Source organism: Phoenix dactylifera, chromosome 5 (assembly GCF_009389715.1).
Source record: "Phoenix dactylifera cultivar Barhee BC4 chromosome 5, palm_55x_up_171113_PBpolish2nd_filt_p, whole genome shotgun sequence".
NCBI classification, from domain to species: Eukaryota; Viridiplantae; Streptophyta; class Magnoliopsida; order Arecales; family Arecaceae; genus Phoenix; species Phoenix dactylifera.
This window is the reverse complement of record NC_052396.1, coordinates 6,831,693-6,856,541: the sequence shown is the minus strand read 5'-3', so window position 1 is coordinate 6,856,541 and position 24,849 is coordinate 6,831,693. Positions and strand designations below refer to the sequence as shown.

The following is a 24,849-nucleotide window of genomic DNA, read 5'->3' as shown; positions in this document are numbered from 1 at the left end:
ATGCGCGTCGGAGATCCCACATCATTTTCTGGGCCAACATAACATTATGAGAAATATTTCTGCCAGCCACAAAGGCCCCCTGCTCCTGGCTAATGATACCAGGCAGGAGGGGCTTCATTCTGCCTACCATAATTCTCGCGACAACCTTGTATAGGGTTGTGCACAAGCTAATGGGCCTAAAGTGACAAGGTTCAGCCGCATTTTGGCATTTAGGTATTAGCGTGATGAAGGTGGCCTTCCAGTCCTCAGGCATAGCTGCCTGGGCAAAAAAACACTGGATAGCCTCCACCACCGCTAGTCGGATAATACCCCAATACTGCCGAAAGAAGAACGGGGGGAAACCATCAGGTCCCGGGGCCTTGTCTGCAGCCAAGGCCCATACTGCCTCCTGTACCTCCTGTGCCGACACTGGCCGGGTCAGGAGTACGCTCTCAGAATCACCAATACCCACGTCCGCCGTCAGAGGAGGGTCCCCATCACTGGCCTCCTCATCCTCCGTCCACCTAGTACGAAAAAAATCGAGCAAGACCTGCCGGATGGCAGGCTCACCCTCCACTCGATGTCCAGACCCAGCTCTCAAGGAGTGGATCATGCTCCTGTGTCTCCGGATAACCGTCGACCGGTGAAAGAACCTAGTGTTACGATCACCTTCGCTTACCCACTGCACCCTAGATTTCTGCCGCCAGAAAATCTCATGTTGCCGTAGTAGCGAGTGGTGAGTCGCAAGGAGTCCCCGGAGATCAGCCATATCGTCCTCCGGAAGCACGCCTCCCAAGTCCTCCTTCCTCTGCAGCTCAGTGATCGAAGTCTCAATCCCCTCCAAACGCCGAAAGATATTGCCCACGACCTCACGATTCCACCGGCGAAGGCGCCGTCTAGTCAGCTCAAGTTTGCGTGAGACCCGTTGCATGGCATCGCCGTGCACCGGGGCCCGCCACGCGTCGCGGACGACATCCCAAGACTGGGGGTACGACAGCCAAACCTTCTCAAAGCGGAAGGGGCTGCGATGCGTAGGGCCGGATGATGTGGATAGCAGCAATGGGCAATGGTCCGAGGCAATCCGAGGTAAATGGCTAACCCGGCTGGTAGGGAATCGGAGGATCCAATCAGAGGACGCAAGGGCCCTATCTAATCGCTCCCAAACCCTAGCACTGCCCAGCTGATTATTGCACCAGGTAAACTGTGGTCCCGTGAACCCCAAGTCTACCAGGCCGTTCCGCGACACAAAGTCCCGAAACTCTCTCCTGTCCACTCGATCCGTAAAAGCCGCGCCCCCCCGCTTCTCATCCTCACTCTGGATACAGTTGAAATCACCAATTGCTACCGCCGGAATGCCCTGGGCGGTCAGGTTGGTGATCTCCTGCCAGAGGAATCTCCTGGCTCGGTGGTCCGTACTAGCATACACACCACACAGTACCCATGGAGCGACGTCAGGACGTGATATGATCATGATGACTTGTTGGGAGCAGTTGTGGAAGACATCGACTGTCGCCACACCCCGCCTCCATAAAACCAAGATGCCCCCCGACAGCCCCTGGGACTCGACTGCATAGGTCTCCCAATCCCTCTCCATGCGTCGTCTCAAGCGGCAAAGCCCATCACCCGATAATCGGGTCTCACATAGGAAACAGATCTCCGGACTATGGACTTGTACTAATCGTTTGAAAGTAGACATGAAGGACGGCTTGGCCGCCCCCTACAGTTCCAAGCAAGTATCATCATGGGTCACAGTCCACATAGTCGGCCTCAGACTCATCCTCCCCCAGAGTCGCAGGGCCATCCTCAGGCCCGGCACCCCGGCAATCTCGCCCCTCGTCCTCACCACTAGCTGCGGACACAACCCCCATAACTGCTGCCCTGACGCGCTGCACGACAAAAGAGTGGTCCGTACCCCCTCCCAAAGGTGGAGCCTCTGCCATGCTCCCCTCGGTGTGAGGGATGGGGTGGTCCCCCACCACACGCCCACCTGGGGTGGCATCCTCCCGCACTCCCGCAACCGGGGGGGTGGGCCAAAACGGAAGACTCCATCCGGGCCACCCCCAGGGCCCACGAACGCATCCCACGGTCGCGGCTCGCTCGGCACGCCCACCATGGGGTGGTCCTGGCCGTCGGCCTGCGAGAACCCCAGACCCACCGCCAGCTCCTGGCCTGGTGGGGTGAACTGGAAAGGCCCCCGCTAGTGCCACAGGTCCCCCATCCGTGGTCAGCTCGTCCCGGGCCAAGGGAGACAGGTCAGCCAGATCCCCCGCACCCAAGGCTGGCTGGGCAGAGTCCCGTGGGCCCCCACCAGCCAGATCCTGGGTCGCCGGGGCCTCCGTACCAGCTCCAAGGCCCGAAACTAGCGAGGCCTGCGGCCCCACAGCAAGTTGGGCCCGCGGGCCCTGCTGTTCCAAAGGAGGTGCGGCCCACTCGCCAGGAGGGGCCCCCGACGGCAGACGCAGACCCGGTGCAGGGCGCGCCCGCGTCAACAGGCGCGACCCGGTGCATGGCGCGCCCGCAGGCGGCAGCGCGCCTCCTGCGCCTGGCGCGCCGTCAGGGCGCGGCGCGCCGTTGGCGCAGGGCGCGCCGATCAAGTGGGCCGGCCCACGGCCGCGGCGCCCAGCCCGCTGGGCCCGTGCGCGCTGGGCCTGCCCTGTATTTTGGACGAGCAGGCCTGGGCCCCCATGTGGGCCAAGGCCCGCTAGGGGCCTGGGCCGTTTTTGATTCTGGGCCCGGGCCGCGACCGCCCCGTTGGGCCCATGGTCGGCCCGCGGGGGGGCCGGGTCAACCGAGACAGCCGGGTCGACCCGCCGACTTGGCCCCGGTTCGACCGAGTCAGGTCCCGGGTTGCCGGCCAAAGGAAACCAGACCGCCCCTGTTAGGGCGGCCGGGACTGGTCTATCCCCCTCACTGGCCAGCGGCGACCGGCGGCGCGCGACTTTCGTTGGCTTCTGCCAACCGTCGGTGTCCGCCGGTGACGCCGGCGAGGTCGGGCTGGCCGCAGGGGGTGGCGACCGGGTCGAAGACAACCCAGGCCCCTTGTCGGGCCTGGTCGTCTCCCCCGGTCGCGGCGGAGGGTTCTCCCGTGGAACTCTCCGCCGCGTTGCCACCATCCAAGGGCCGTGCACTGGCCCTTGGTCCTCCTCCTCAGTGGCCGGAGGCGTCCGGTCCGTCCCGCCCCCAGGGTCCTCCGCTCCCGAGGTCGGGCCGCCCGCAGCTCGGCCAGTCGCCGGAAAACGACATGCGGCGGCGTCCGCATGATCCATGCATCCACACCGGGGGCAGATCGCCGGCACACTCTCGAAGTCGAAGGGTTGCCAGCGCACCCTCGTCATTCCCTGGATCAGCACCCCTGGCAACCCCTGGCAACGGGCTTAGCATTTGCTTTGCTTTCCATGGGCCTACTCCCATTGGGCTCGCCATGTGGGCCGTCTCTTGTTGCAACTTACCTGGCCTAAATAACCTATGAATATGGAAAATTTAAATAGTACTTTTAGGTCTAATCTTCCCCAGTAAGGTATGGTGGGTTCAGTCCGATTCAAGTAAATCCAAGCCCGACCAAGCCGTAGCATCGGTCAAGATTCTGGATTTGAGACTACCACCCAGCCCTTGGGGTTTAGATCTTGGGCATTCATTGGGTCCACATCAGATCACGTATAGGACGCAATGATTGCCGAACCAACCCGGTCTTCGACAGATCCATTCTCTCATGAAAAATGGTTCCAGCTCCCTAGAGGCTGGAAGCGGCTGAAATTGACCGAAACTAGCCAGAAATTGACGGAACCAGATTCGTCCGGTTCGAATTGGTATCGAGACCGGTATGGATCTCGGTACTGATCTGACGAACTTTGATAGGAAGCTTATAGATTTACCCAAGAGACTTGTTCTTCCGCGTCAGTCTAGATTCTTGCAACGTGAATCCTTCCAGCATTAAATGCTGCATGTTATGGTGATAGAAATCAAGGGGGAGAGAGCTTAGCATGCACCGCTGGAGGAGGCCATGGCTGTTTATATATGGTTTCGTTTATTGGAACATGTGGACCTCCATTACCATTACTGTCTTATAAGAAGGGTTCCAGCCGTACAGAATAATTTGGACAGCACCCAAGAAGGTTGTACTATCATGAATGTCCCACTTCTGTCTAACAGAAGCTCGTGTTACTATTTTTTTTTAGGAAAAAAAAGAAAAGGCTAAAATAGGATATATCTTAATTTTAAGATCATGTTCATATTATTGCTATTATTCGCTATTTTTTATTTTTTTCAGAAATTTAGATTTTGTTATCCGATCCTGAGAAATGTCTTGCTATTCCTACTGCATGATATGAGAGTTCTCACTTGAATCAGACGAGCAGCTTGCTTTTGAAAATCTAAAATAGAAAAAGTAATTTATATGGTGCCGGAAAAGAAAAAAAAATTGGTTTTCAAATAAATCTGGTCAAAGTCGTAACGATGAGAGATACGATTTCATTAAGAAACTAGAAATTATATATACATTTTGATACTTATTTAGCTTTGACCAAATTAAAACTGTTTAAAAGAGAGGTGTTGAATAGTTTTGATTGCTTAAAGAGGAATGACTATATTTCTTAATTAAATTATTTAAACATTGAAGTTAAATTTTGTCAGATTAAGAATACCATTTTTTGGGTTTGAACATAAAATCTCTCTCCAGAGCATGAACTAAGGAGAGCAGGCGATCCAACATATCCAAAGTTTGGTTGGTTGCAATTAAGATAATTACAATGAGTAGCAGGTTGCTTCCGAAAGTAAATCTCCAAAAATAAATAAATATGCTATATCTTATTCAGTGTCTTGATAGAATTGTAGAATTCAAAAAATAAAAAATAAAGATGATGATGGATTTTATGAATTTTCATCGCTTAACCTATGCGTTGAAAAGGATCAAGTAGACTTGTTCAAACATCTGATCCCTGCCAATTTTTAAAACTAAGAGCTATTGATCAGGCTTGAGCCCCAATTAAGACTCAACCTCCAATCTAGTAAGGCGTGGCCTCATCTATATGAAAATCTGACCTGCTGTGTCAGGCTAAAGTTGTATGAAAATATGACCTGCAGGGCCAAAAATGTTACTTATGAGGATGGCTCGAACGAGATGGTCATGGGCCGGGCTTTGGTCCTACACTCTATTAGTCTTAATTAGGTTTTTGGCTGGCCTATATAAAATTTGATATGTTCTATGTTCAAACTTGCTCAACATCAGCTCCAGCTAAAACTTAGTTGAGCCTTCTGCCTATCAAACATAGTAGTAGTATTAGTATTAGTAGTAGTAGTAATAAAATAATAATCCCCATCCTAATATCGACTCATGAATCAAATAAAGAAAAGGGCGTGTTATAGAGAGGCTGAGAATTCTGGAGTCATCAAGTTTGAGATTGAGTTGTATTGAGCAAGCTGAATTAGATTGGATTGTGAAATAATGACCTATTTTAGGCTCGATTAGTCTATATATCAGGTTGGGTTAAGTTAATAGGAAAATACGAGTCGGATATGACTAGATTTCTCAAGGATTCGGGTTGTATCTTTCGTGCATAAACATGAATCTTCTTTTGCAGCATCAACTGTTAGATCGCAGAATGGATGCTTCGAGATCCATGCAAGCGATGAAAGAAAAAGGTTAGAGTGTTTTGAAATATGCGCATGGCATGATCCAACGGCTGACATTACGAAAGAAGATGGATCATTCTTTCATGCGAAAGATGCAATCCGATCCCATTTCTTAAATGGACCATTTGCAGACTCAAACCCAGAATGCAGGTCTGGGTAACCAGTTTGAACCAGACCTCATCAGGTTAGGACCTGTCCGGTCACGGACCGACCGCGGGCCATTTGCTGGCCTGATATTTTTTGAAAAGTTAGCTGGCCTAGTCCAGTTTCCAAGGCCCAGCATCGTTTTGATCTCTCTCGCGCGGTGCCCCGCACTCGAAGGACCACTCAGAGGACTGCGGTTTTCTGTGCGTTCGGGTAAACACCGGACAAGAACTTTAATAAAACACTGTTCGAGTCATGATGAATAAAGCTCTCCCACAGCACCTGGTTGACCGTCCTCTTCTTCAAAAGAGATCGGTTACCTTTCTGATATCTTTAGATCAATGACTCGAACACTGGACCCTGCCCGAGCCCACCCTTGGTCACGGCTGGGAGAGGAAGACTGGAAGCTCCAAGTTATCCTCGGGTACTGGAAATGACCACAGTGAGGATTGCGATGGCTCTTGATAAGGAGAATATGGCTGGAAACTCTATTAATTGTTCGTCAATAACAGTTCCTTACACAAGCGTGTATAGCAAATAGAATGTTGTTTAGTGATGCAGGATTAAGCCTCCTCTTTTTTTTCCTTAGATATTATTGATTGCACCACAAGACCGCAATTGGATTCCGCTGCTGTCTCTCGATCAGGATTTGGTTACCTATGAGGCTTGCAAACTAAATCCAACAGGACCACAGCGATAGTTCTACAGCAGCGCATCACGTGGGCTGGAGCCAATGCTGTCTTGATCAAACAGCTCCATTTGTGAGAGGTCCCCGACCCAGCAACCGGCAAAGGCTTGTGTGGGAACAGTGACAGTATCTTTGGCCCTGAGTTGAGAATCTATTATTAACTTAAATAATAATATGCTAAGATTTAGAATCATAATAACACTGTATTCAAGTTTAAGAGATATACTTGCGGAAGATATATTGAATACGATTCTTCAATCACGGCTAAATCTTTCCTTCCCTAAAGGATCACTTGGTCTAAGTTTTTCACATACAATTCCAGTTCTCACTACTTGCAAGCCCAGTAGTTAAGCCTCGCGTGGTAGAGTTTGGGTGGAGGAGGAGCAACCCATCGGTCTAATTTTGTTTTATCGCTTCATGCACTCGCTGCAAATCGCAGAGCTTGATAGCGTTGCGGGAGATCAACTGGCATTTGCTTTTAAAAAGGTGGTCAGATGATTTGTATCTCCACTGCATGGGGAAGTTCTAATGATAACGACACCTCCCTGGGCTTAGGACCCACTCCCAAGTCCCAAGTCGGTCAGATGACCTAATCTAGATAGCATTGTTTGTATCGGATGGATGAGTATAGTCCTGTCGACCAATACAGTATGCAGGATAAATATATTTATCAATAGGATATTGTTATTCATATCAATTGCTAAGTGCATACATCTAATGGGCAGAGTCTCAGCATGGCAAATTATATCATAGGTCGTGCTGATTAGAAATCAATTTCATTGATCATAATCTATATATGATAAGATATATATGTATCAAAATTCAATATATAGATCAGGATGCTTCCAAACTATGTATCTCTCCAAATATCGTATCGACCTATTAAACAATATGAATTAGACCATTTGATGCATGGGTAAGTGACTTTTAAAAGACACGGTGTTTGTTTTAAATTAACCTGGATAATGTAGATCTTAATCAACAGCATAGATCCTCCATATGAAATCACGATTATTGGTTTTTCATTGATAGGATCGAAACCTCGATCCTTTTGCTGTGTATATCTATATGCATGTATGTGAAGATTTGTGCAGGTATATATTAGTTCTATATAGGTTATATAATGGGTAAATCTTAGGTACTTATACAGAAGTAATAGAACTAAAGAACCTAAATAATATCTTTCGACTAATCTTTTTGGGTGGAATTTTAAGCTGTTACATTTTAAGCTGTTACAAATGGTATTAGATGAACTCGGCCTATAGCCCAAATGGACTAAGGGATACTGCGGCGTAGGTCTAAATTGGATTTACGGTACTTGTAATTAGATTTGAATAGATTTGAACCCTTAGCTTGGCGAGAATACTGGGGCTTAAATGAGAAGAAATTTATGAGAATTTATACGGGCATGTATTTATTCTCCATCAACCATGCAATAGGTAGATATTTAAGTACTTATACATAAGCAAGAAATTTAATAATACATTCCAAGTAGCCTTTTTAGATGAGGTCTTGTATGAAAGGGTAAGATAAATACAATATGAAAGAATATATTTATAATCCTTGTGAGAATTATGATTTAGTAACACAAATGACTATATAAATTAGCTAAGATACACCTCATGTGCTTATTCAAAACAAAAATAGCAAATTGGCTTGAGCCAGCAGCTATATCCCTCCTCCAAACAGGGAGAGGTTTTATGTTCAATCATGGGAGGTTTTTTTCAAGTATTTGGCGATAGTATTTTTTTCAAAAAAAGGGTCAGGATCAAAATCTACTTGGTGCAATTCTATAAGAGTTATATTTTTTTTGAGTTCAACTCAACCATGCATGGAGATTCCACATCGATGGTTCGAGTTATTTAATATGATATATCATCTTTAAACTATTTATACACTAGAAATCATATGATTTAAAAACTCTTAGTTTATACATTAGATGATCATTTTTTTCATATTATCTAAATTATTTAATTTTTAACTATTTATTGTTTTTTTAGCGTGTAAATTATTAATTTGTTGGCAGTGAATTACATATAACAACTCAGCTCGTTGATATAGGACTCTCTTATTCAATTCAAAAAGATGCGACTCTATAAAAGATATATAATATGTGACTTGAACTGATCCATTTCCAAGCGATGCTTTTTTTTTTTTTTTTTTTTTTTTTTGGCAAGGTGAAAAAATATATTAAAAAAAGGACAATGCGTGAGAGCTTCAGTCCTCGTCTTTTGTACAATGGGGCGTTTTACGGTTGGTCTGGTACATGTCGAGGTGTCGGCGCGTTCATGGAAAATGGCCTACAGTACGCCGTACATTAATGGAAGCTTACGGCCTCCAGCTTTGCTATTAAATCTAGAATTATATGCTTTTACCACAAAAGAAAAAAAAATCTAGAACAATAGCTAAGATGTGCGTTAGTACGAAGGTCCCAGGTGACGTCCGACCATAAATAAATAAATAAATAAAGTGAAATAAAAACAAGCATGACAAAATAATTATTATATATATCATTTTTGTAAATTTAATTGCAGTTTTAATGTACCTATCAATTCTATAAATGATGTCTACGTACTCTTGTACTCCTGCCCTTCAACGGCACAACCAATTATCCCTCAAGTAAAGATGATATCAATATACTTACCGGAGCATATAAGGAACGTTTCAATAATAACTTAGTTTATTATAACAAACAATATCCAAAATTATTATTAACTACTATAATAGATGTAATAGCAAATATTTATCTCAAAATATACTATTGCAATTTTTAGCATTAAAATAATCATTACTATAACAGAAAATAATAGTAATGGCGGAGAAACAATATTATTTTTCCGATCGCTATTAGAACATCATTTTTATCAATGCAATCTATTTTAAAGGAAAAATTGTAAAAAAAATCGTTCTAAAAAATGATACAGACAAAAATAATGATCTAGTATATTGCTAAATAATATGCTATTATGGCTGTTATTTTTTATTATATATAATATAACACAGTAAACATGAATGCAATCTAATGGCACGATAGTTGTTATTTTAACCTTGCATGCAGCTCACTCCCCGGGCATATCCTTCCGGATAAGAGAATTCCAAACAAATATCATGCACAGGAGTTGAAGAGAATATGTGAAAGACTTTAGCGTCTAAGATTGACTTTTTTATTTGATTACACTTGAAAATATCACCCATGAGAAACCACCTGTTTTTTTTTTTTTGCTTTTTTTTCAAGATGAATGTATTATATAATACAAATATGAATACGGTCAAAAAAATTAAAAAATAATAATTTCAGAGTGTACCAAATAATCAAACTCTTCTGCATCTAGAAAATATCTTCGGAGTGATTGATCATATAAAAACCATCCAATTCACTGGTCTTTCTATACATATACTTCGTCTGAAGAGCCATTCGATCACAGACCAGCGGGTGGTAGTCGCTCGCCCCACAACCCTTTTGGTTTTTTCTGGATTGGGTGCTTTCCGGCGCGGGATAGGTGGACGTCAACAAGTGGAATGGCGCTCAATGGTTTCAGTGCGCGGTCCCTTTGGTTCAGTGCAGGCAGTTCCTGACGCCGGAGTACCCCCTCCCAAATAGGATATGGGGCGGCCCTCGCTCATTAGGATGGTCCTCGGGCCCACTGTACCGCAGAATATGTTGGACTAAAGCCTTAGATTTCACTCTTTCCTGATGTCACCTGAAGTTACCTTAATGCAGAATTTTTCCCACCAGTGTGCAGCAAAAATACTGAAAAATGCACCACGCAAGACTCGAACCTAGACTTTTTTTTTTTTTTAAGCAAAAGAGTATGATGAAGGCCCCTTTAACCGATTATTTGAATGCAAAATGATAGTTATTACGACAATTGTTATTTGTCACCATAACAAAAAATGATGGCGAAGAACGAAAAATACTGATTTTTTTTGGCCCGGGCCATTAATATTCATCAAATAAAGAAGTATTATCGGGTTGATGCTAAAACTTGAATCTGGAGCTTCTAAAATTCGTAGTGGTTAAGTGAATACTGTTAAAAAAATTTGGAAGCATCTCAGGTACTATCACATTAATTCACGTAATTGATGTAGGAGACAATATCCATCACCAAACTTTGGGTGCGGATCCGGTGGACCGCGTGGCACGTAGAACCCTAATGCCTTTATTTCGGCCAATAAAAATCTACCACAGGCTACGGAAACTGAGGTTGCACAAGCTTTACTCCTCAACATGCAGTTAATGTATATATCATGTCGTGCTGTGGTATGGGGTGGTTTGAAGAGGGATTTGTTCTCCATAAATTCTTCTCTCTGCAGCGAATGGCCGCCCATCCAAAGATGGATAGAAGTCTCCACTTTGGTGGCCAGCTTTCTTAAGCAAACCAGAAGAGTACATGAGTAGGCGTACACCTGAAATCTAACCTCTCATTAATTACTTCATACCTTCCAGTAAAAATACCAAAGAAAGGAGAAAAAACGGGGGCATGATCATCAAACCATATCACATAACAGTAAAGAAGAAGGAAAAGAAAACGAAGGGGAAAAAAAAAAAAGAGAAAAGAACTCCTAGCACTCATGTTGTGGGTGGCATTGAGTGGGGAAGGAGGCAGAGAAGCCTTCTTTATCCTGAGACACAAGGTGCATGAGCAAATCGACAAATGCGAGCAGTATAATCTCGTGGGTCTTCTCTTCGTTCAGCCTCAGATAGCAATGCAACAGTTCGTGGAGGCGAGGCCACTCCCTCAGCTGGTGCGCCTCCACCATCTCCGCCATCGACGCTCTGAAGTCATGGTACGGGTCGTCCGACGCCATGGCTAGCGCCACACTCTCCTCATGGAATGAGGCCTTCTCGATCCACGGCCCCGCCGCCACCCCGGTCTCCGCCCATGGATCACCGAAAGGCGACATCTTTAGGACATCGGTCTCGGCTTTCGCTTCCTCCATTATGGATTTGGTGGTGCAGGGGGTGAAGAAGAACCTGGTGGAGCTTATCGGGCCCTTCGGGAGGCCGTTTGGATCCTCCTCGGGCTGCGCAGTTGAAGAGAAGGAAGACATGGTGGAGGTGGTGGGGGCACTCGAGAGGAAATCCTCCTCGAGGTGGGGTTGCCGTAAGAGAAGCTTGGAGAGACCTGATGAGGAGGAAGAAGAAGAGTAGGTGGAAGGGGAGCAGTAGACGTAATTGAAGCTGGAGTACTGGTCCGCTCCTCTGAAGGAGTGGGTCTTGGACTCTTGGATGCAGAGGGGACCTAATGGTTTGAGGCTGGTGATGCCTTCTTGGAGGGATTTGAAGGAAGATTTCAGCTTCGGTCCTCCCATCTAATCTCCTTTTACCTCTGCTGATGCAGAGAAAAGGTTTCAAGAACCCCAGAGAGAGAGAGAGAGAGAGAGAGAGATGAAATTTTGATATATTTATAGGTGGTAGATTTTCTAACTCTGCAACCGAGTAATTAAACACTGTGCACGTTAGGTTATTGGGACCACAATGGGCCAAATACAGGGTGAAGGTCAGGGGTACCACTTGAACTTGATGCATGTTGAGAACATTATGCCGTCAAAGTTGTTTAGCTGTTCCATTTTAAAGATCTCATGCCTCAAACACGAATTCAGATCCTTCATGGAACAATTCCTCATATTGAGGACCATAGATTTTCCATGGCCATCATGACCAAACTGAACTAAAGCTCGGGTTGGGATTTTTGAACCCAAGCATGAACGCAGCTCGACTGTTTTACACCCCAGCGAACCAAAATGAAGCACAGTCCAGTCTACCGTGTACAATCCAACCGACATGGTCCTTGCCTGACCCACTCATTAATTGTTTTCGAAAGGAACTAAACAACTAATTATTGAGCAATGACGACCCAAAACGCTAATTACAAACGCTTCTTGGACCCATAAACATGTGCGATAAACACTAGTGAATTTTCTCTTGGAAGTGACATCTAGTTGATTAAGACTATTTTAGAGTAAATTATTTTATTTGAGATTTACTCCATAAAATGTCTTTCCTATGAAATAGTTTTTTTTTTTTTTTTTTTTTTAACACCATCTATCGTATTTATGAAATATGAAAATTTACACCGAGTTGAACACATTATTAATTATCACTACTTTTAATCAAGATTCATTATTTCAGTACCGGATCCTATACTAGCGCTATATTAACACAGTATTGGTACGGTATGGTATGAAATTTTTTTGGTATGCCAAGTACCAATACCGAACTGGTATAGTACGGCATGTCCCATACTGTCCAGTTTGAGCCGGTAGGGAATATTTTGCTCTCAATACATATGCAGTAGATTTTTACATGTATTGCAGGTAGTGTGGAGATGGACCAATTCCCAAGCAAAGCCTCATGCACCGCTACAAAGTTTGCTTTTTTATACTACATAATTCCTCTTAAACACACTTTGATATCTTGGATGCTTATCAACTAATTTAATCAAGAATTTCTCATGCAAACCTTGTGAAAAAATCAAGATTACTTAAATCTCTCATGTTCAATAGCCGATTGGCTGAAAGGTCAAAATCAATGGCGATAGATCAGCTACTATCAGCTATGCTGAACCAGTCCACACCGGCAAGCCATTCTGCGCAGAACTCAACTCTTGTGGGAACAAAGCTAATGCTGAAATCCTGGAAAGAGTTCCATTATTATTCTTAAGAGATAAGATGGTCCAAGGATATGACCTAGGATGTCTCGTGTAAGGCTATACATGTGGCTGTGAATCTTTTCCTCTCCCCCATCTTGCGCAAACCTATCCCTGATCTTGAATACAAGACTGGAAAGTTTCCCCACTTTATCGGGCCAAGGAGATGCCCACCTGTCATGCCCATAGCGGCCCACTTGCGCTAATAATCTGAAACTGAGGACCAAAAGAGACTCCCCTATCCATTCGTCCATCTACTTCCATGCAAGATAACAAAAGGATGGGCCCTATCAATCATTCTCCCTTCTTAATTTCCCCCTGGGTCTCGGAGCTCCTGAAAGAATGGCTCACAGTCTGCAGCCAGACACAGGTAAAACTGGATGGTCCCAGCCTTTTCCCTTCTTGCCTGATTACCAGGCAGTGAATTCAGGAGCTGCGTTCTGCTTCTCCAGGTTCTGGCTTCTCACTGTCCTTCTTCCAAAACTATGCAAACCCAGCACATAGAGAGTGATCATTTGAATCTGCTTTGGTTTTCGTGGAAGAAAGCCGTCCTGATATGGCAGCGTGAAATATTAGCCTCTCAGGCACCGAGATTGGACGGTTTTGAGCTGTGATGGGAATCGCGCTGGTCACACGTGAACTTCTGAAGCCCGTCTGCTTGGTATGATCAGTAATAATGAAAATTGACTTCGGCATTGAGAGCTGTATAGAATTATGGGGCATCTAATGGTTCCAGATTCAAAGTGGTATGCAGTTTGCACTATAGAAATCCTGATTGAAAGTGGTATAAGATGAACAGCTATCAACAGTGACATACTGTGTATGGCATATAAGGATATCTTGTTTGATAGTTGTTAATGGAGGCCATCGAGAACTGCACGATATTATTCAAATCTCTATTAACCATGCCAATTTCCTCCAAATCTTTTTCGATCGATGAATAGAGCGGCGTTGCATAGTATGACTATTTCCTTATCCGATGCCGGAGTTTCACCCACTAGATAAAAAATGGACAATTCCAATGCTTACCACTGTAATTTACAAATCAACCTAAATGTTGGTTAGTTGTAACATGCTGGAATTTATTTTTCTTCGCTCTCTCCTTCTCTCTCTTTCATTTGGGATCTCTTAGACTTTCAATTGCAAGAACTTAGATGGCTATCGGAGATTAGTATTTTTTCGGAGGAGATAAATCACACATATGCTATTGTCATGGATGACAAATTAGATTAATCCGATGACCACCACCTAAGCTGCATGAATTTGAGGGACTCACTATATATGGACTCCAGTGGAATCCTCGAAGGTCGTTAGCGTAAGGAATGCCCTTCATATGTTTAAAAATGGCTTGTGGTATGATATTGGTTATATTTTGGTCCTAAAAAAAGGTGAAAATTAAATGCATTGTTTTTTCTCTGACCAGGGACGTATATTGGGTTGGACTAGCCTTTATTTAGCCCTGTCAACCTTACTTGCATTTAGATGGGCAGGGCAAGCGTTCATTTGGTTCGATGGTGCTTGTTCTTTCAAAATATGGCCCTAGATGAAGTGGGGCCTAGCTAGGCCGGATATGTTTAAGCCTCATACGGACCTACTAAAAATGGGCTTTTAGGAATCTAGAAAAAAAGGCTATTAGGCATAGATCAGTTGGATCCATTTAGTCTGCTTTTGGGATGAAAACAGGCGAAGTCCATTTATCAGTGTGCTTTAACTTTGAGGAAAGCATCAGCATGGGCTAGGCTAAGATCTGTGTCTTTGGGTTGGGAATGGGCTGGACCAAACTCGGTCCGTCTTCTTCCAATCTACATATTGTGATTGAATGTTTGATGAAGCGTGTTACTGTCCTACTCAAAGCAAACGTAAAGAAGGTAGCTGTTTTTCAGATTTGGACTAAATCAGCTGGTTTGGGTCTGAGATTACCCGAGTCGTGTTAAGTCAATTTTCTAAGTTGATTCTCTACTATAACAGAGGCACATGTGGTTTGCATGAAAGAAGGATTCTCCTCCCTTCACATGAAACCATCATTGGATCACTCGCCACGCAGATCTCAAAGTGCTCCGAGCTCCATTCATCCATCAGCACAGATTTGAAAGCGAGCAGCTGATGATCCAATGGTGGATTTGCAGGAAAGGAGGGGGGAGGGGAGCGTGTTAGAGGCACAACTCTGCATCTTTGCAGCAGCCATTTGGCGATAATTTTGACATTAGATGATTTCAAGAGTCATGCGTAGTGCTGCAATAATGGGTTGGCTCAATACCGAGGGGCCTATGTAACCAAGTCTACGTTGGCCCATGCTTCCTGCCCCGACTGTGCCTAATGTCTTTTAGTTTTTTGAAAAAGCTCCTATTTTCCTTAAATCTTATAAATGTAATTAAAAATACAAGCTGCATTAGACAGGTAGTTAAGTAATGAATCATACAAACTTCCACAAACACGTAATTGTTGTAGAAATAGCGGTTTATTTTTAACAATTTGCCATGTCATGAAGATATTAGGATAAAATAAGGGTGAAAAGAAAACTTTTAAATCTACATTTATTTCATTCACTTTCATATACGTGATTGTTGTTGGCATTTGGACATTTCACAATAATTCTTCATATAAAACATGAAAACTTTAAGAATTAGATTCTCTAGTATTTCTATGGGTAACTTAAATTGGACTTCTTTTGGGGACCACCCTCAAAAGTTGTTGCGCCCATTTGACCTAGGTGAAGATAAGGATTTCTCTCCTTTTGCAATAATTTATTAATCAAATTTATAGTCGGACGAACATGCACAAGTGCTGTCTTTTTGTATATATACATATATTTTGTTGTTTTTGTGCATGTTCTGGTCCGACTCGTCTATCATCGAGTTAGTTGAATTGGTCCAACTAATAATTTTTTTTTCTTGAGCCTTTTGATCCAACCTTGTCTTTGCCCAAGTCGTCTTGTATCTTTCACATCAAAAAAATTGGCTACTTTTGCAATGTCAACCATTGGATACATCAAAGCACTCCAAACTTCCCTCCCCACCCGCGGCACAGATTGTGAGATCCAGCGGTGGATGCGCGGGAAGGAAGGTGAATCCTTCTTTCGCGCGAAAGATTGGGGCCCATCTGGCCATCCAAAAGGACATCAAACGCCCCCTTTCGTGAAAAAGACCGCACCCGGACCACTCAAGGCAACAGCCCGTCGGTAGCGGGAAGGAAGACGATGAGCGGCGTCGGCCAAGCAAAGGCGGTGAGGCTGTTCGACGCGCACTGCCACCTCCAGGACCCGAGGATCGCCAACGTGGCCCCTCGCCTCATACGCGCGGCACTCGACTCCGGCGTCCTCCGGTTCGCCGTCAATGGCGTCTCCGAGGTACCGATCAAGCAACCACTCGATGGAAAAATCTCCGCAGCTTTTTCTTTCTGTATCGATTTTTGGCACCCCAGCCTTTGCTTAGGTTAGGTACAAAGAAGGCATCTCTTCCTCTTTTTTTATTTCTTTGGCAGAGGGACTGGCATATCGTCAAGCAGATGTCGGACGAGTACCCTTGTATAGTTCCGTGCTTTGGCCTCCATCCATGGTAATAATTCTCTCCCTTCCCACTTCTTTTCCTAACTCTTCAGTTACGGGAATTGGTTGGGATACAGGTATGTTGCTGAGAGATCCCCAGACTGGCTGAGATTGTTAAAGGATCTCTTCGCCGCCACGCCTGCTGCTGCAGTTGGCGAGGTGAGTTCTTTGCATATGCGCGTGATTCCTTTTTTTTTTGGGTTTTCTGCATATATATCCTTCTAAAATTTGTTTTGCATGTATACCTTCCTAAATATATGAAATTGCATGAATACCATCCAAAATTGCTATTTTCATGTATACCCCTTTTTTTTTATGTTTACCCATTAATGGTATTTTTGTCCTTTTAATTTTAAACCACTAACTTCTTGACGACGTTAGATGACATGGGTATACATACAAAATAAGTGTTTGATGAAGTATAAATGCAAATATCAATTGAAGGATATTCATGCAAATTCCAATATTTAGGAGGGTATGTACACAAAAAACCCTTTTTTTCCCTTTAAATGTAATTATTTTCCTAGAGTATGTCAGTATGTTACTTTGATGCGGTTCTCAAATTCTAGGCACACATTCTCTTTATTTCTTGTGGAAAAAACCTTTTGATAGACCAATCGGCACCGTATTTGATTATCTAATCAATCCTCATCCACCAAACTGGTTATTCTCTTTAATTGGGTATGGGATGCCTTGTTAAGCATCTCAATTGCAAACTAACCATCAAAGTGAATGTGACCCATACTGGTTATGGCATCACGCAACCAAGTGTTCATGTGGATTTTTTAAAAAGGTGTCTTAAAAAGATTTCCACCATCTTATAGTCATCATGCATAATTGGCAGCCACTTGAATGAGTATTCCAAACTCATTCATAGGCATTGGCTAGTAATGCTAGTTTAAAGAATAAGGTGCCAAACCTCAATTCACCTTGGTCGACAATGCTCCTGTAAATCTTATTTATATTATCCTACATCAAACATGGACATGCTAACATGTATAAGATCCAAGATATGCATGGTAGAGGAGAAAACCACTTCATTATTTCCTCATATATTTATTTCAGGCATCAACTCATGCCTTCTTTAGGGCAACATCTCTAACAATATCTGAAGTTACGGTTTCTATTAATTACTTTTGTCAAATATCTACTTCAGCAATCTGCTTGTCATGCAAAGACATGAATAAAGAAGAGACATTGGTGCATACATGAACGCCTTGTCTAAAGACATGTCAATGATGCTATATCAACTGCATATTTTTGGTGTACTCAAGTACTCAAAAGGGTCAAAATGCATCCTTAGAGAATTGCACTTTTCTTATGCATCCCATCTTTGTTTTCTCAAGAAACCATTTTATTTTTGATCCACTTGATGTTGATTAGGGGCCTTCTAAGCCAGTTATTGTTTCTTTTTCTTTGTTACTTAAAACATGAATTTGAACTTCATTCCTTTCCATATCAGTTGAAAATACTATTCACAGGCTGCAATACCGTACACTAGTCAAAGGTTAAAGTGGCTGTCTCCAACTTAGCAGCCTCCCAAGTTGATTTAATACATGGCACCAAGGAGCCCAATTATTTAATTGTCTACAAAAATCTTAGACAAAAAAATATATCTTGCCATATTTTAAATTTGTTTTAGTTTTTATGTTCTTTTCATTTTTGTTTCTTTCTGAAACCTATTTGTGTAGTGGCTGGTTCTGAGAAAAAGGAGGAAATTCATGTTACAAATATAGGGTTTGGAGTTTTTCCGAAGAAAAACATGTTGTTGACTGCAGGCACTGCATACTATATGAAGCATACTCCTGATGGTATATTTGGAAGATTGAATAAAATTGAAAGCAACTATGGTAGCTACATCTTAAGTGCCATATAACTAGAGACCACATATTTTTCAATAATGTAACTCGAGCTAATCTTTTTATTCTAACTAAAAACTGCAACACTTTGGCCACCTACTTCTTGTAGCATTATTGTATAACATCAAGGATGCCCTTTGATCAGTTTAATTTGACAGGTATGATATTAACTTAGATTTTCTATCATGTAGGTATGTAGGGGATTGAATTTCACAATATGTTTAAAATCCTTGTGGTATATCATTATTTGTGCTACTTTTCTTCATCCAATTTGTTTGATACAATATGTAGCTCAATATTGTAGATGAACAGTGTTTTCTGCAGTTTCTACACTTTTAACTTGCTTTTGAGGTTTTTAAATGAGTCTTACTTTTGATTGACTTTGTGCACATATTATCATATATCTAATATGGAGTAGCATTTTACGACATCCAGATTGGCATAGATAAAGGATCGCATGCAAAGAACATTGAGTTCACCGAACAGGTTGGCTCGACTTCAACCTTATAACTGCTCATTCAGTTATACTGGTCTGTTGGATTTTTGTAGTTTCATATACTGATCTGTTGGATTTTTGTAGTTTCTTTCGTTTCTCTGCCTGTTTTGTTATATTTCTATGAAATCTCTTTGAAATAGTGCAAATACCAGGAATTGCAACTGGTGCCTAACCATTGGTTGTTTTTCTCCACAGCTATATGTGATATCATCTTTCATTACTGAGGTTTATTGTACTTTTGAGCATTTCATGTCCTTCGCTGGCTTCTCCATGGGGTTAATTTTACCTGCCAGTGAAATAATATTCTATGTATCTCCACTTTCAGGTTGAAGTGTTCCGGCAACAACTTGAACTTGCAAAGGAGTTAAGGAAACCAGTTTCTGTCCATTGTGTTCAAGCCTTTGGTGACCTTCTAGAAATCCTGCAGTAAGGCCCACTCATGTTTTTCACTTTAGTTAATTTCTTATTCTATAAGCAATCTTTATACTAAAATAAGGATTTTTTGAAGCTTGCAAAGTATCTTTATTTATGTTGGAGAACTTTTTCTGTTTCTTTTGACAAATGTTACTAATTACTTGCTGGATTGACCAACATTTACCCATTTTTAAAATGTAATTTTCTTGTCCAATAGGCTATGCAAAATTGTCACTTGTGACATTCTCATAACCATAAAATGGATCTTCATCTACACTGGTAGTTTTACCGAACACCTTGGGTTGTAGCATTTGCTTGCAATAAAGCTAATGTACTCCATATCATTTTTGATGGATGTCATATAATTATGTGTCTTCTGGTAGGCAGGCCTTCTGCTCATATTTGACATACTTATCGGAAAACATCAATTTTGAAACACAATTCTTCATTTGATAACATGATGATGAGAGGACAAAAATAAGGATAGAAAGAAGATCAATAAAAAATAAGGGTAGAAAGGTAAGAGAGGTCTGTACTAGGGTTTGCTGCCCCAAACCTGTATATGGGACAGTGATGGTAAAATTTTGAGATTAAGGGCAAATAAAGGATCAAATGAATCTGCCCTAGATTTTTTGTGATGGGAAAGAGAGGAGGGATAATGTTTTAAAGTGTTCTTGGCTAAACAAGAGTCCGTAGTTGATGTATAACTGAAATTCAGAAAACATATGTAGAATAAAGATGATATAGTCAGAAAAGAAGATAATAGTAGGGAGATCTAGAGGAAGGAAGGATGAAAGAGAAAAGGGGAAAAGACCTTTCATTCTTCCAAAATAAGCATTGTACAACAAGTTTTCATCTATCCCTAATAAGCCCTTTTGTAGATTTCATATGACTTGTTTTACAACTAAACTCGGACTCTTAATAATCAACTAACTAATCTGCAAAATACTTCCTACAAAAAGCAATTCCTGAATCCCACATAACACTATATAGGAAGACAGCTATAATAGATGAAAATTAAATCTTAGTGATTTTATGACTTGTCTAACCCAACATATACCCAAAGTAGGACTCTTTCATGCCAATCTTATTTAAAATAGGACACCAAGGCCTACTTTGGGAAACATCATTGCTTGCATGAAATTGGCCTTGCAGAGTATCATGTGCTGTCCGCACCTTTGTTTTCTTGGCTACTTCTATTTGCATCCGTTCTTACAATTGGAGTTCCCCCTATGCATTTGATGTTTTCTTGTATTACACCTCTAACAAATGATTTCTACTCAATATGAGGTATCTATGATATTAAGCTAATTCATAAAGAATCTCTTGGTCTCTACTCTGTCATCCAAAATCATGAATTGATTTAACAGAGGACAATAAATTACCTGTACAAGTAGGTAAGAGGGAGAAATAAGTGAAGGCAGGATATCAGAAACAATTTTATGACAATTAAATGGGAAAATTATCTGTTCTTTCGTATAAAATAAATTTTGAACACCGAGTCCTGACCTTTTCTAGCTTCATATGCATTTATATTCATCAAAGTTTTTGTTTTATTTATTGAGTTATTTCATGCTGGATAAGGCCTAGTTCTTTCAGCATAATTTAATATATTGCTTTCTGAATATAAATACATTTGTTGCAACTGTTAATTTTGTTTTTCATTTGGTTGATTTTTTACCATTGTCTTCTTAGTTTGACCCGTGGCTTCTTGTGTGCCTTCTCTATGTCCTGACAATAGCATATTATATTCTCATGATCAGACGAACAGGACCTTTCCCTGCAGGAGTGGTTCTGCATTCGTATATAGGATCTGCTGAAATGGTTTCGGGCCTTGCAAAGCTCGGTTCTTACTTTTCATTTTCTGGGCACCTCACATCCATGAATATGAGAAAAGCAAAGAAAATGCTTAAATCGGTCAGTAGAGATATTCAAGTTTCAGGGGATTTAGTTTTTTAACAGCTCAGAGTTGAGCTTTTTCAGATCGGTATACTGAAATGTTATTTTCTTTTAGGTACCTATGGACAGAATTTTGATTGAAACTGATGCACCAGATGGATTATCAAAGTGGAACACAGATTCTCTTTTGTTGGTTCCAGAGGATGACTCCACTTCCCAAGAACAACAAAACCAGTATGGAGATTCATCTTCAGAGGCAACAACTCTGTCAAAGGAAGCATTGAATCATCCAGCAAACATTTCTAATGTAAGCTCATTTGCATACACATTGCAACTAATATAAAATCTTACATACAGTCCACATGTCAAGACATCCCCTACCCAGTTTTCGTCGCTGCTGGTCATAGATAAATATTTCAACTCGGGCAAATTAGAAGTCCATGGTTTTATGTCTTCATGGTCTGCAAGTTACTCAGTTACGTAGAAATAAGAAACACCAGTGCAGAATATAAATGTTGGAAGTGATCAAGTGATCTGAGAATTCCCTCTGGCCAACTCATCTTTTCTGTTTCATAACAGAATCCTCTTGCCAAAGTTGTCTTGATCACAAATTTGATCACAATATATAGAAGGTCAACATCATATGAGAGGCAATCATAAAATATTCTAAAACACGATTTATCATGCTTTTATATATTTAGCAGGCTCATAGGACATAATTTTCAGTTAAAAGTCAAGGTTAAATAAAGGGATTAATCTAATGCAATTTGGTGCACTCATGGCAGTGTCTCTAGAAATAGGTATTTGTGAAAGACAGATGGTTCATAGGTAAAGAAAAGAAAGATTGGAAAGTCACATATTGTTAATTCTTGGCCAAACAATATATCACCATCTATTACAATACGAGTGTCTAGAGCTCAATACATGTAGACTTTATGGCTATCCTTCTTTCCTTTTGTAGGATATCATTGAGAGTACATATATATAGCACATACCAAGCCACCTCAGATTGGGATGCTAAGAACAAAATGTGGACAAGAAGAATAAGCATTTATTGAATCACTACCTCTATTAATTGTAGAATGGTAGAAAAACAAATTCTGGTCAGATGGAAACCACATTAGAGGTTAGCCGCTTGGAAAATTACACACACTATTAGAAAAGGAGGGAACCAATTATACTCTGATTTTCTAAATACTTGCATAATTATCTGTACATACTCTCTTCTGATTAAAACTTGCATAATACATGTTCCGTGTATTAGATAAAAAGCTAATTGGTATTACTGGTAGTCCTATTGAAAACAGAGTATTGCTACAGCCACCTTCTTCAGACAATTCACCGATCTTTGTATTTAACATGTGGCTATCATTCACCAAACTATAAATTGTGAGAAGGATCATTTTTAAGTTAATGAACTGGAGGAGCAGCCATTCTCCATTTATCAGTTGAAATGCGGCTTTTCTTTGGCAAATGATCGCTTTGAATTTTTTTATTTTTTTTTATGATTAGACTAATGAAGGAATGAAAAACGTTTCAGGTTCTGAATTATGTCGCCATGTTGCTTGAGATGCCTGAGGAGGAGCTTGCAGAGTTGAGCTACCAAAATGCTACACGCGTATTCTCTTATCCTGGTTCAAAAGTTTGAAGATCGAACTCTGTCCTTTAGTTTTCAATAGATGTGTGAACATCATGGAGACACCAAACTCTCTAGACTTTCTTTCATATAACTGTTCCATAAGTATTGTAAATATTACAAGATTATATGATATATTGAACCACTAGGGATGCATGTTTCTTTACAAAAGCAACCTTCCACCACCACCAGGCACCCTTACAGCATTTCCTTGAAGCAGATCTTAATGTATTTATACTGTAACGAGAGCCAAGTAAGAGGTGGTATATTTTGCATCCCTATGTGTTTTGCTCCAGCATTATCTTCAACTAGTGAAATGTTGTTCCTGATTTTGCGCTCTCTAACCATTTCTCTCCACTAACTTCTTTTGCAGCTCTCATTCATCGACACCTCTCTTTTCTCGCCACCGATATTATGACATGCAAATTTTCGACCCGCATGGTTCTCCTTTGTCTTTGTCGCTAGCATTCTAGTAGTACAGGGGTCTGGGAAGCCATAGCATAATATTTCTGCAAGCGTAGAACAAGGGCAGTTGCTGATGTACTTAAGATTTATCCAGCGTATAGTCGCTGTGGGACTAAACACGCGTTCGTACATATTGCATATACTTCTTCTATTTAAGCCCTAGCATTTTCATCAAATTAAGAGTTTAAATCTATTCAAATCTAAATCACAAGCATCACAACCGGTTTATATTCAGCTTCGATGGGTTTGTGCTATAGTATTTTCTAATCCACATAGGCCATAGGTTGGATCTACTCTAATATCGTTTGTAACAATACTAATATATGATTAAACATTATTTGGATTTTTTGGCTCTACATAAGCAGTCAGGATCTACTTAGTTGATAGCTGATGTAGGATTGAACATACGTCCGCACGGATCTTCATAGTCAATGTGACCATGGAGCTTTGCACAAGCAAAACTTGATGGATATGCAGAGCATATTGTATTAATGAGGTTATAGAATTCAAGAAGCTGCATTTTTTTGGTAAATATAGTTAGTATGATGCAATGGTAACTCAATGTATTGATATTTGTAAAAGGAGTAAAGATATTTTCCCGCCTAATCTAGAGTGTAGGGCTGTTAACGAGCCGAGCCGAGCCCGGGAGAGCTCGGCTCGGCTCGTTTCACCGAAGCTCGGGCTCGGGCTTGGTAACGAGTTCTGTATTAAGCTCGAGCTCGGGCTTGCTTGGCAAAGTAAAGGCTCGAGCTTGAGCTCATAAAGCTCGTTTCAATTACGAGCTCCAGAACAAGCCCGAGCTCGGGCTCAGGCTCGATAATAGGTTATTTTTCTCTATATGGTCAGATTTTTATGAATTATGGTGCTGAAATAAGATCTTTCAATAGGAGATTAGAGCTCGTTTGGGCTCGTAAGCTGCTCGGGCTCGAGCTCGGGCTTGGGCTTGGATGTAAACGAGCCTCATATTGGGCTCGGGCTCGCGCTCGTTTGACTAACGAGCCGAGCCCGAGCTGGGCTTTTATCGAGCCAAGCCCGAGCAGCTCGGCTCATTAACCGCCCTACTAGAGTGGACTAAGGTGTAGTAATTTATTGCAAGATAAAGTGGATGAGGAGCAAGCTGATGATCCATTAACACTTATCGAACGACCAAACATTATTAGGACAGGCTAAGGCTCGCCAAATAAATTGAGCCACTTGTATTGCACATAACTACCACGTCAACAAACACAAACATAAAAGCATACAAAAAAAGATTGATGACTTGATAATGTTCTAAGATCTGACCTGTTTCAATCAACATGGGATTGAGATGTCCGACTTGATTGAATGGCCAAGATATTCCAATTTAGATTAGGCATATGTGTGTATTTTTTGACAATTTAATCATACCATTTTGTGATGAAAATATTGAAAATTCACATGGTACAAAATCAAGTATTCAAACTTT

At 41.8% G+C, this 24,849-nt stretch overlaps 3 protein-coding genes across 3 annotated transcripts; 1 reads left to right on the top strand and 2 right to left on the bottom strand.

Annotated features, from left to right (window-relative positions):
- Positions 1-1,718: 1,718 nt before the first annotated feature.
- On the bottom strand, positions 1,719-3,314 carry LOC120110930 (collagen alpha-1(I) chain-like). The gene has a single exon (XM_039126974.1). It carries the CDS (start codon positions 3,312-3,314, stop codon positions 1,719-1,721), a length of 1,596 nt encoding a protein of 531 aa, XP_038982902.1.
- A 7,527-nt stretch (positions 3,315-10,841) lies between these two features.
- Positions 10,842-11,805, bottom strand: LOC108511641 (transcription repressor OFP13-like). The gene has a single exon (XM_017845146.3). The coding sequence runs from the start codon at positions 11,750-11,752 to the stop codon at positions 11,003-11,005; it is 750 nt and encodes a 249-aa protein (XP_017700635.2). The 5' UTR covers positions 11,753-11,805; the 3' UTR covers positions 10,842-11,002.
- A 4,318-nt stretch (positions 11,806-16,123) lies between these two features.
- Positions 16,124-23,266, top strand: LOC103716911 (uncharacterized metal-dependent hydrolase YabD). Its single transcript, XM_008805110.4, has 8 exons — positions 16,124-16,435; positions 16,570-16,643; positions 16,711-16,792; positions 18,928-18,978; positions 19,314-19,414; positions 21,166-21,319; positions 21,417-21,608; positions 22,842-23,266. Exons 1-8 carry the CDS (start codon positions 16,286-16,288, stop codon positions 22,947-22,949), a joined length of 912 nt encoding a protein of 303 aa, XP_008803332.1. The 5' UTR covers positions 16,124-16,285; the 3' UTR covers positions 22,950-23,266.
- Positions 23,267-24,849: the final 1,583 nt, after the last annotated feature.

Bases quoted from the DNA above. Each gene is read 5' to 3' on its own strand.
- LOC120110930 (XM_039126974.1), bottom strand. From the start codon at position 3,314: ATGACGAGGGTGCGCTGGCAACCCTTCGACTTCGAGAGTGTGCCGGCG.
- LOC103716911 (XM_008805110.4), top strand. From the start codon at position 16,286: ATGAGCGGCGTCGGCCAAGCAAAGGCGGTGAGGCTGTTCGACGCGCAC. The intron at 18,979-19,313 runs GTTGGCTCGACT...CTCCACTTTCAG, and splicing joins ACATTGAGTTCACCGAACAG to GTTGAAGTGTTCCGGCAACA. The intron at 21,320-21,416 runs GTCAGTAGAGAT...ATTTTCTTTTAG, and splicing joins CAAAGAAAATGCTTAAATCG to GTACCTATGGACAGAATTTT.
- LOC108511641 (XM_017845146.3), bottom strand. From the start codon at position 11,752: ATGGGAGGACCGAAGCTGAAATCTTCCTTCAAATCCCTCCAAGAAGGC.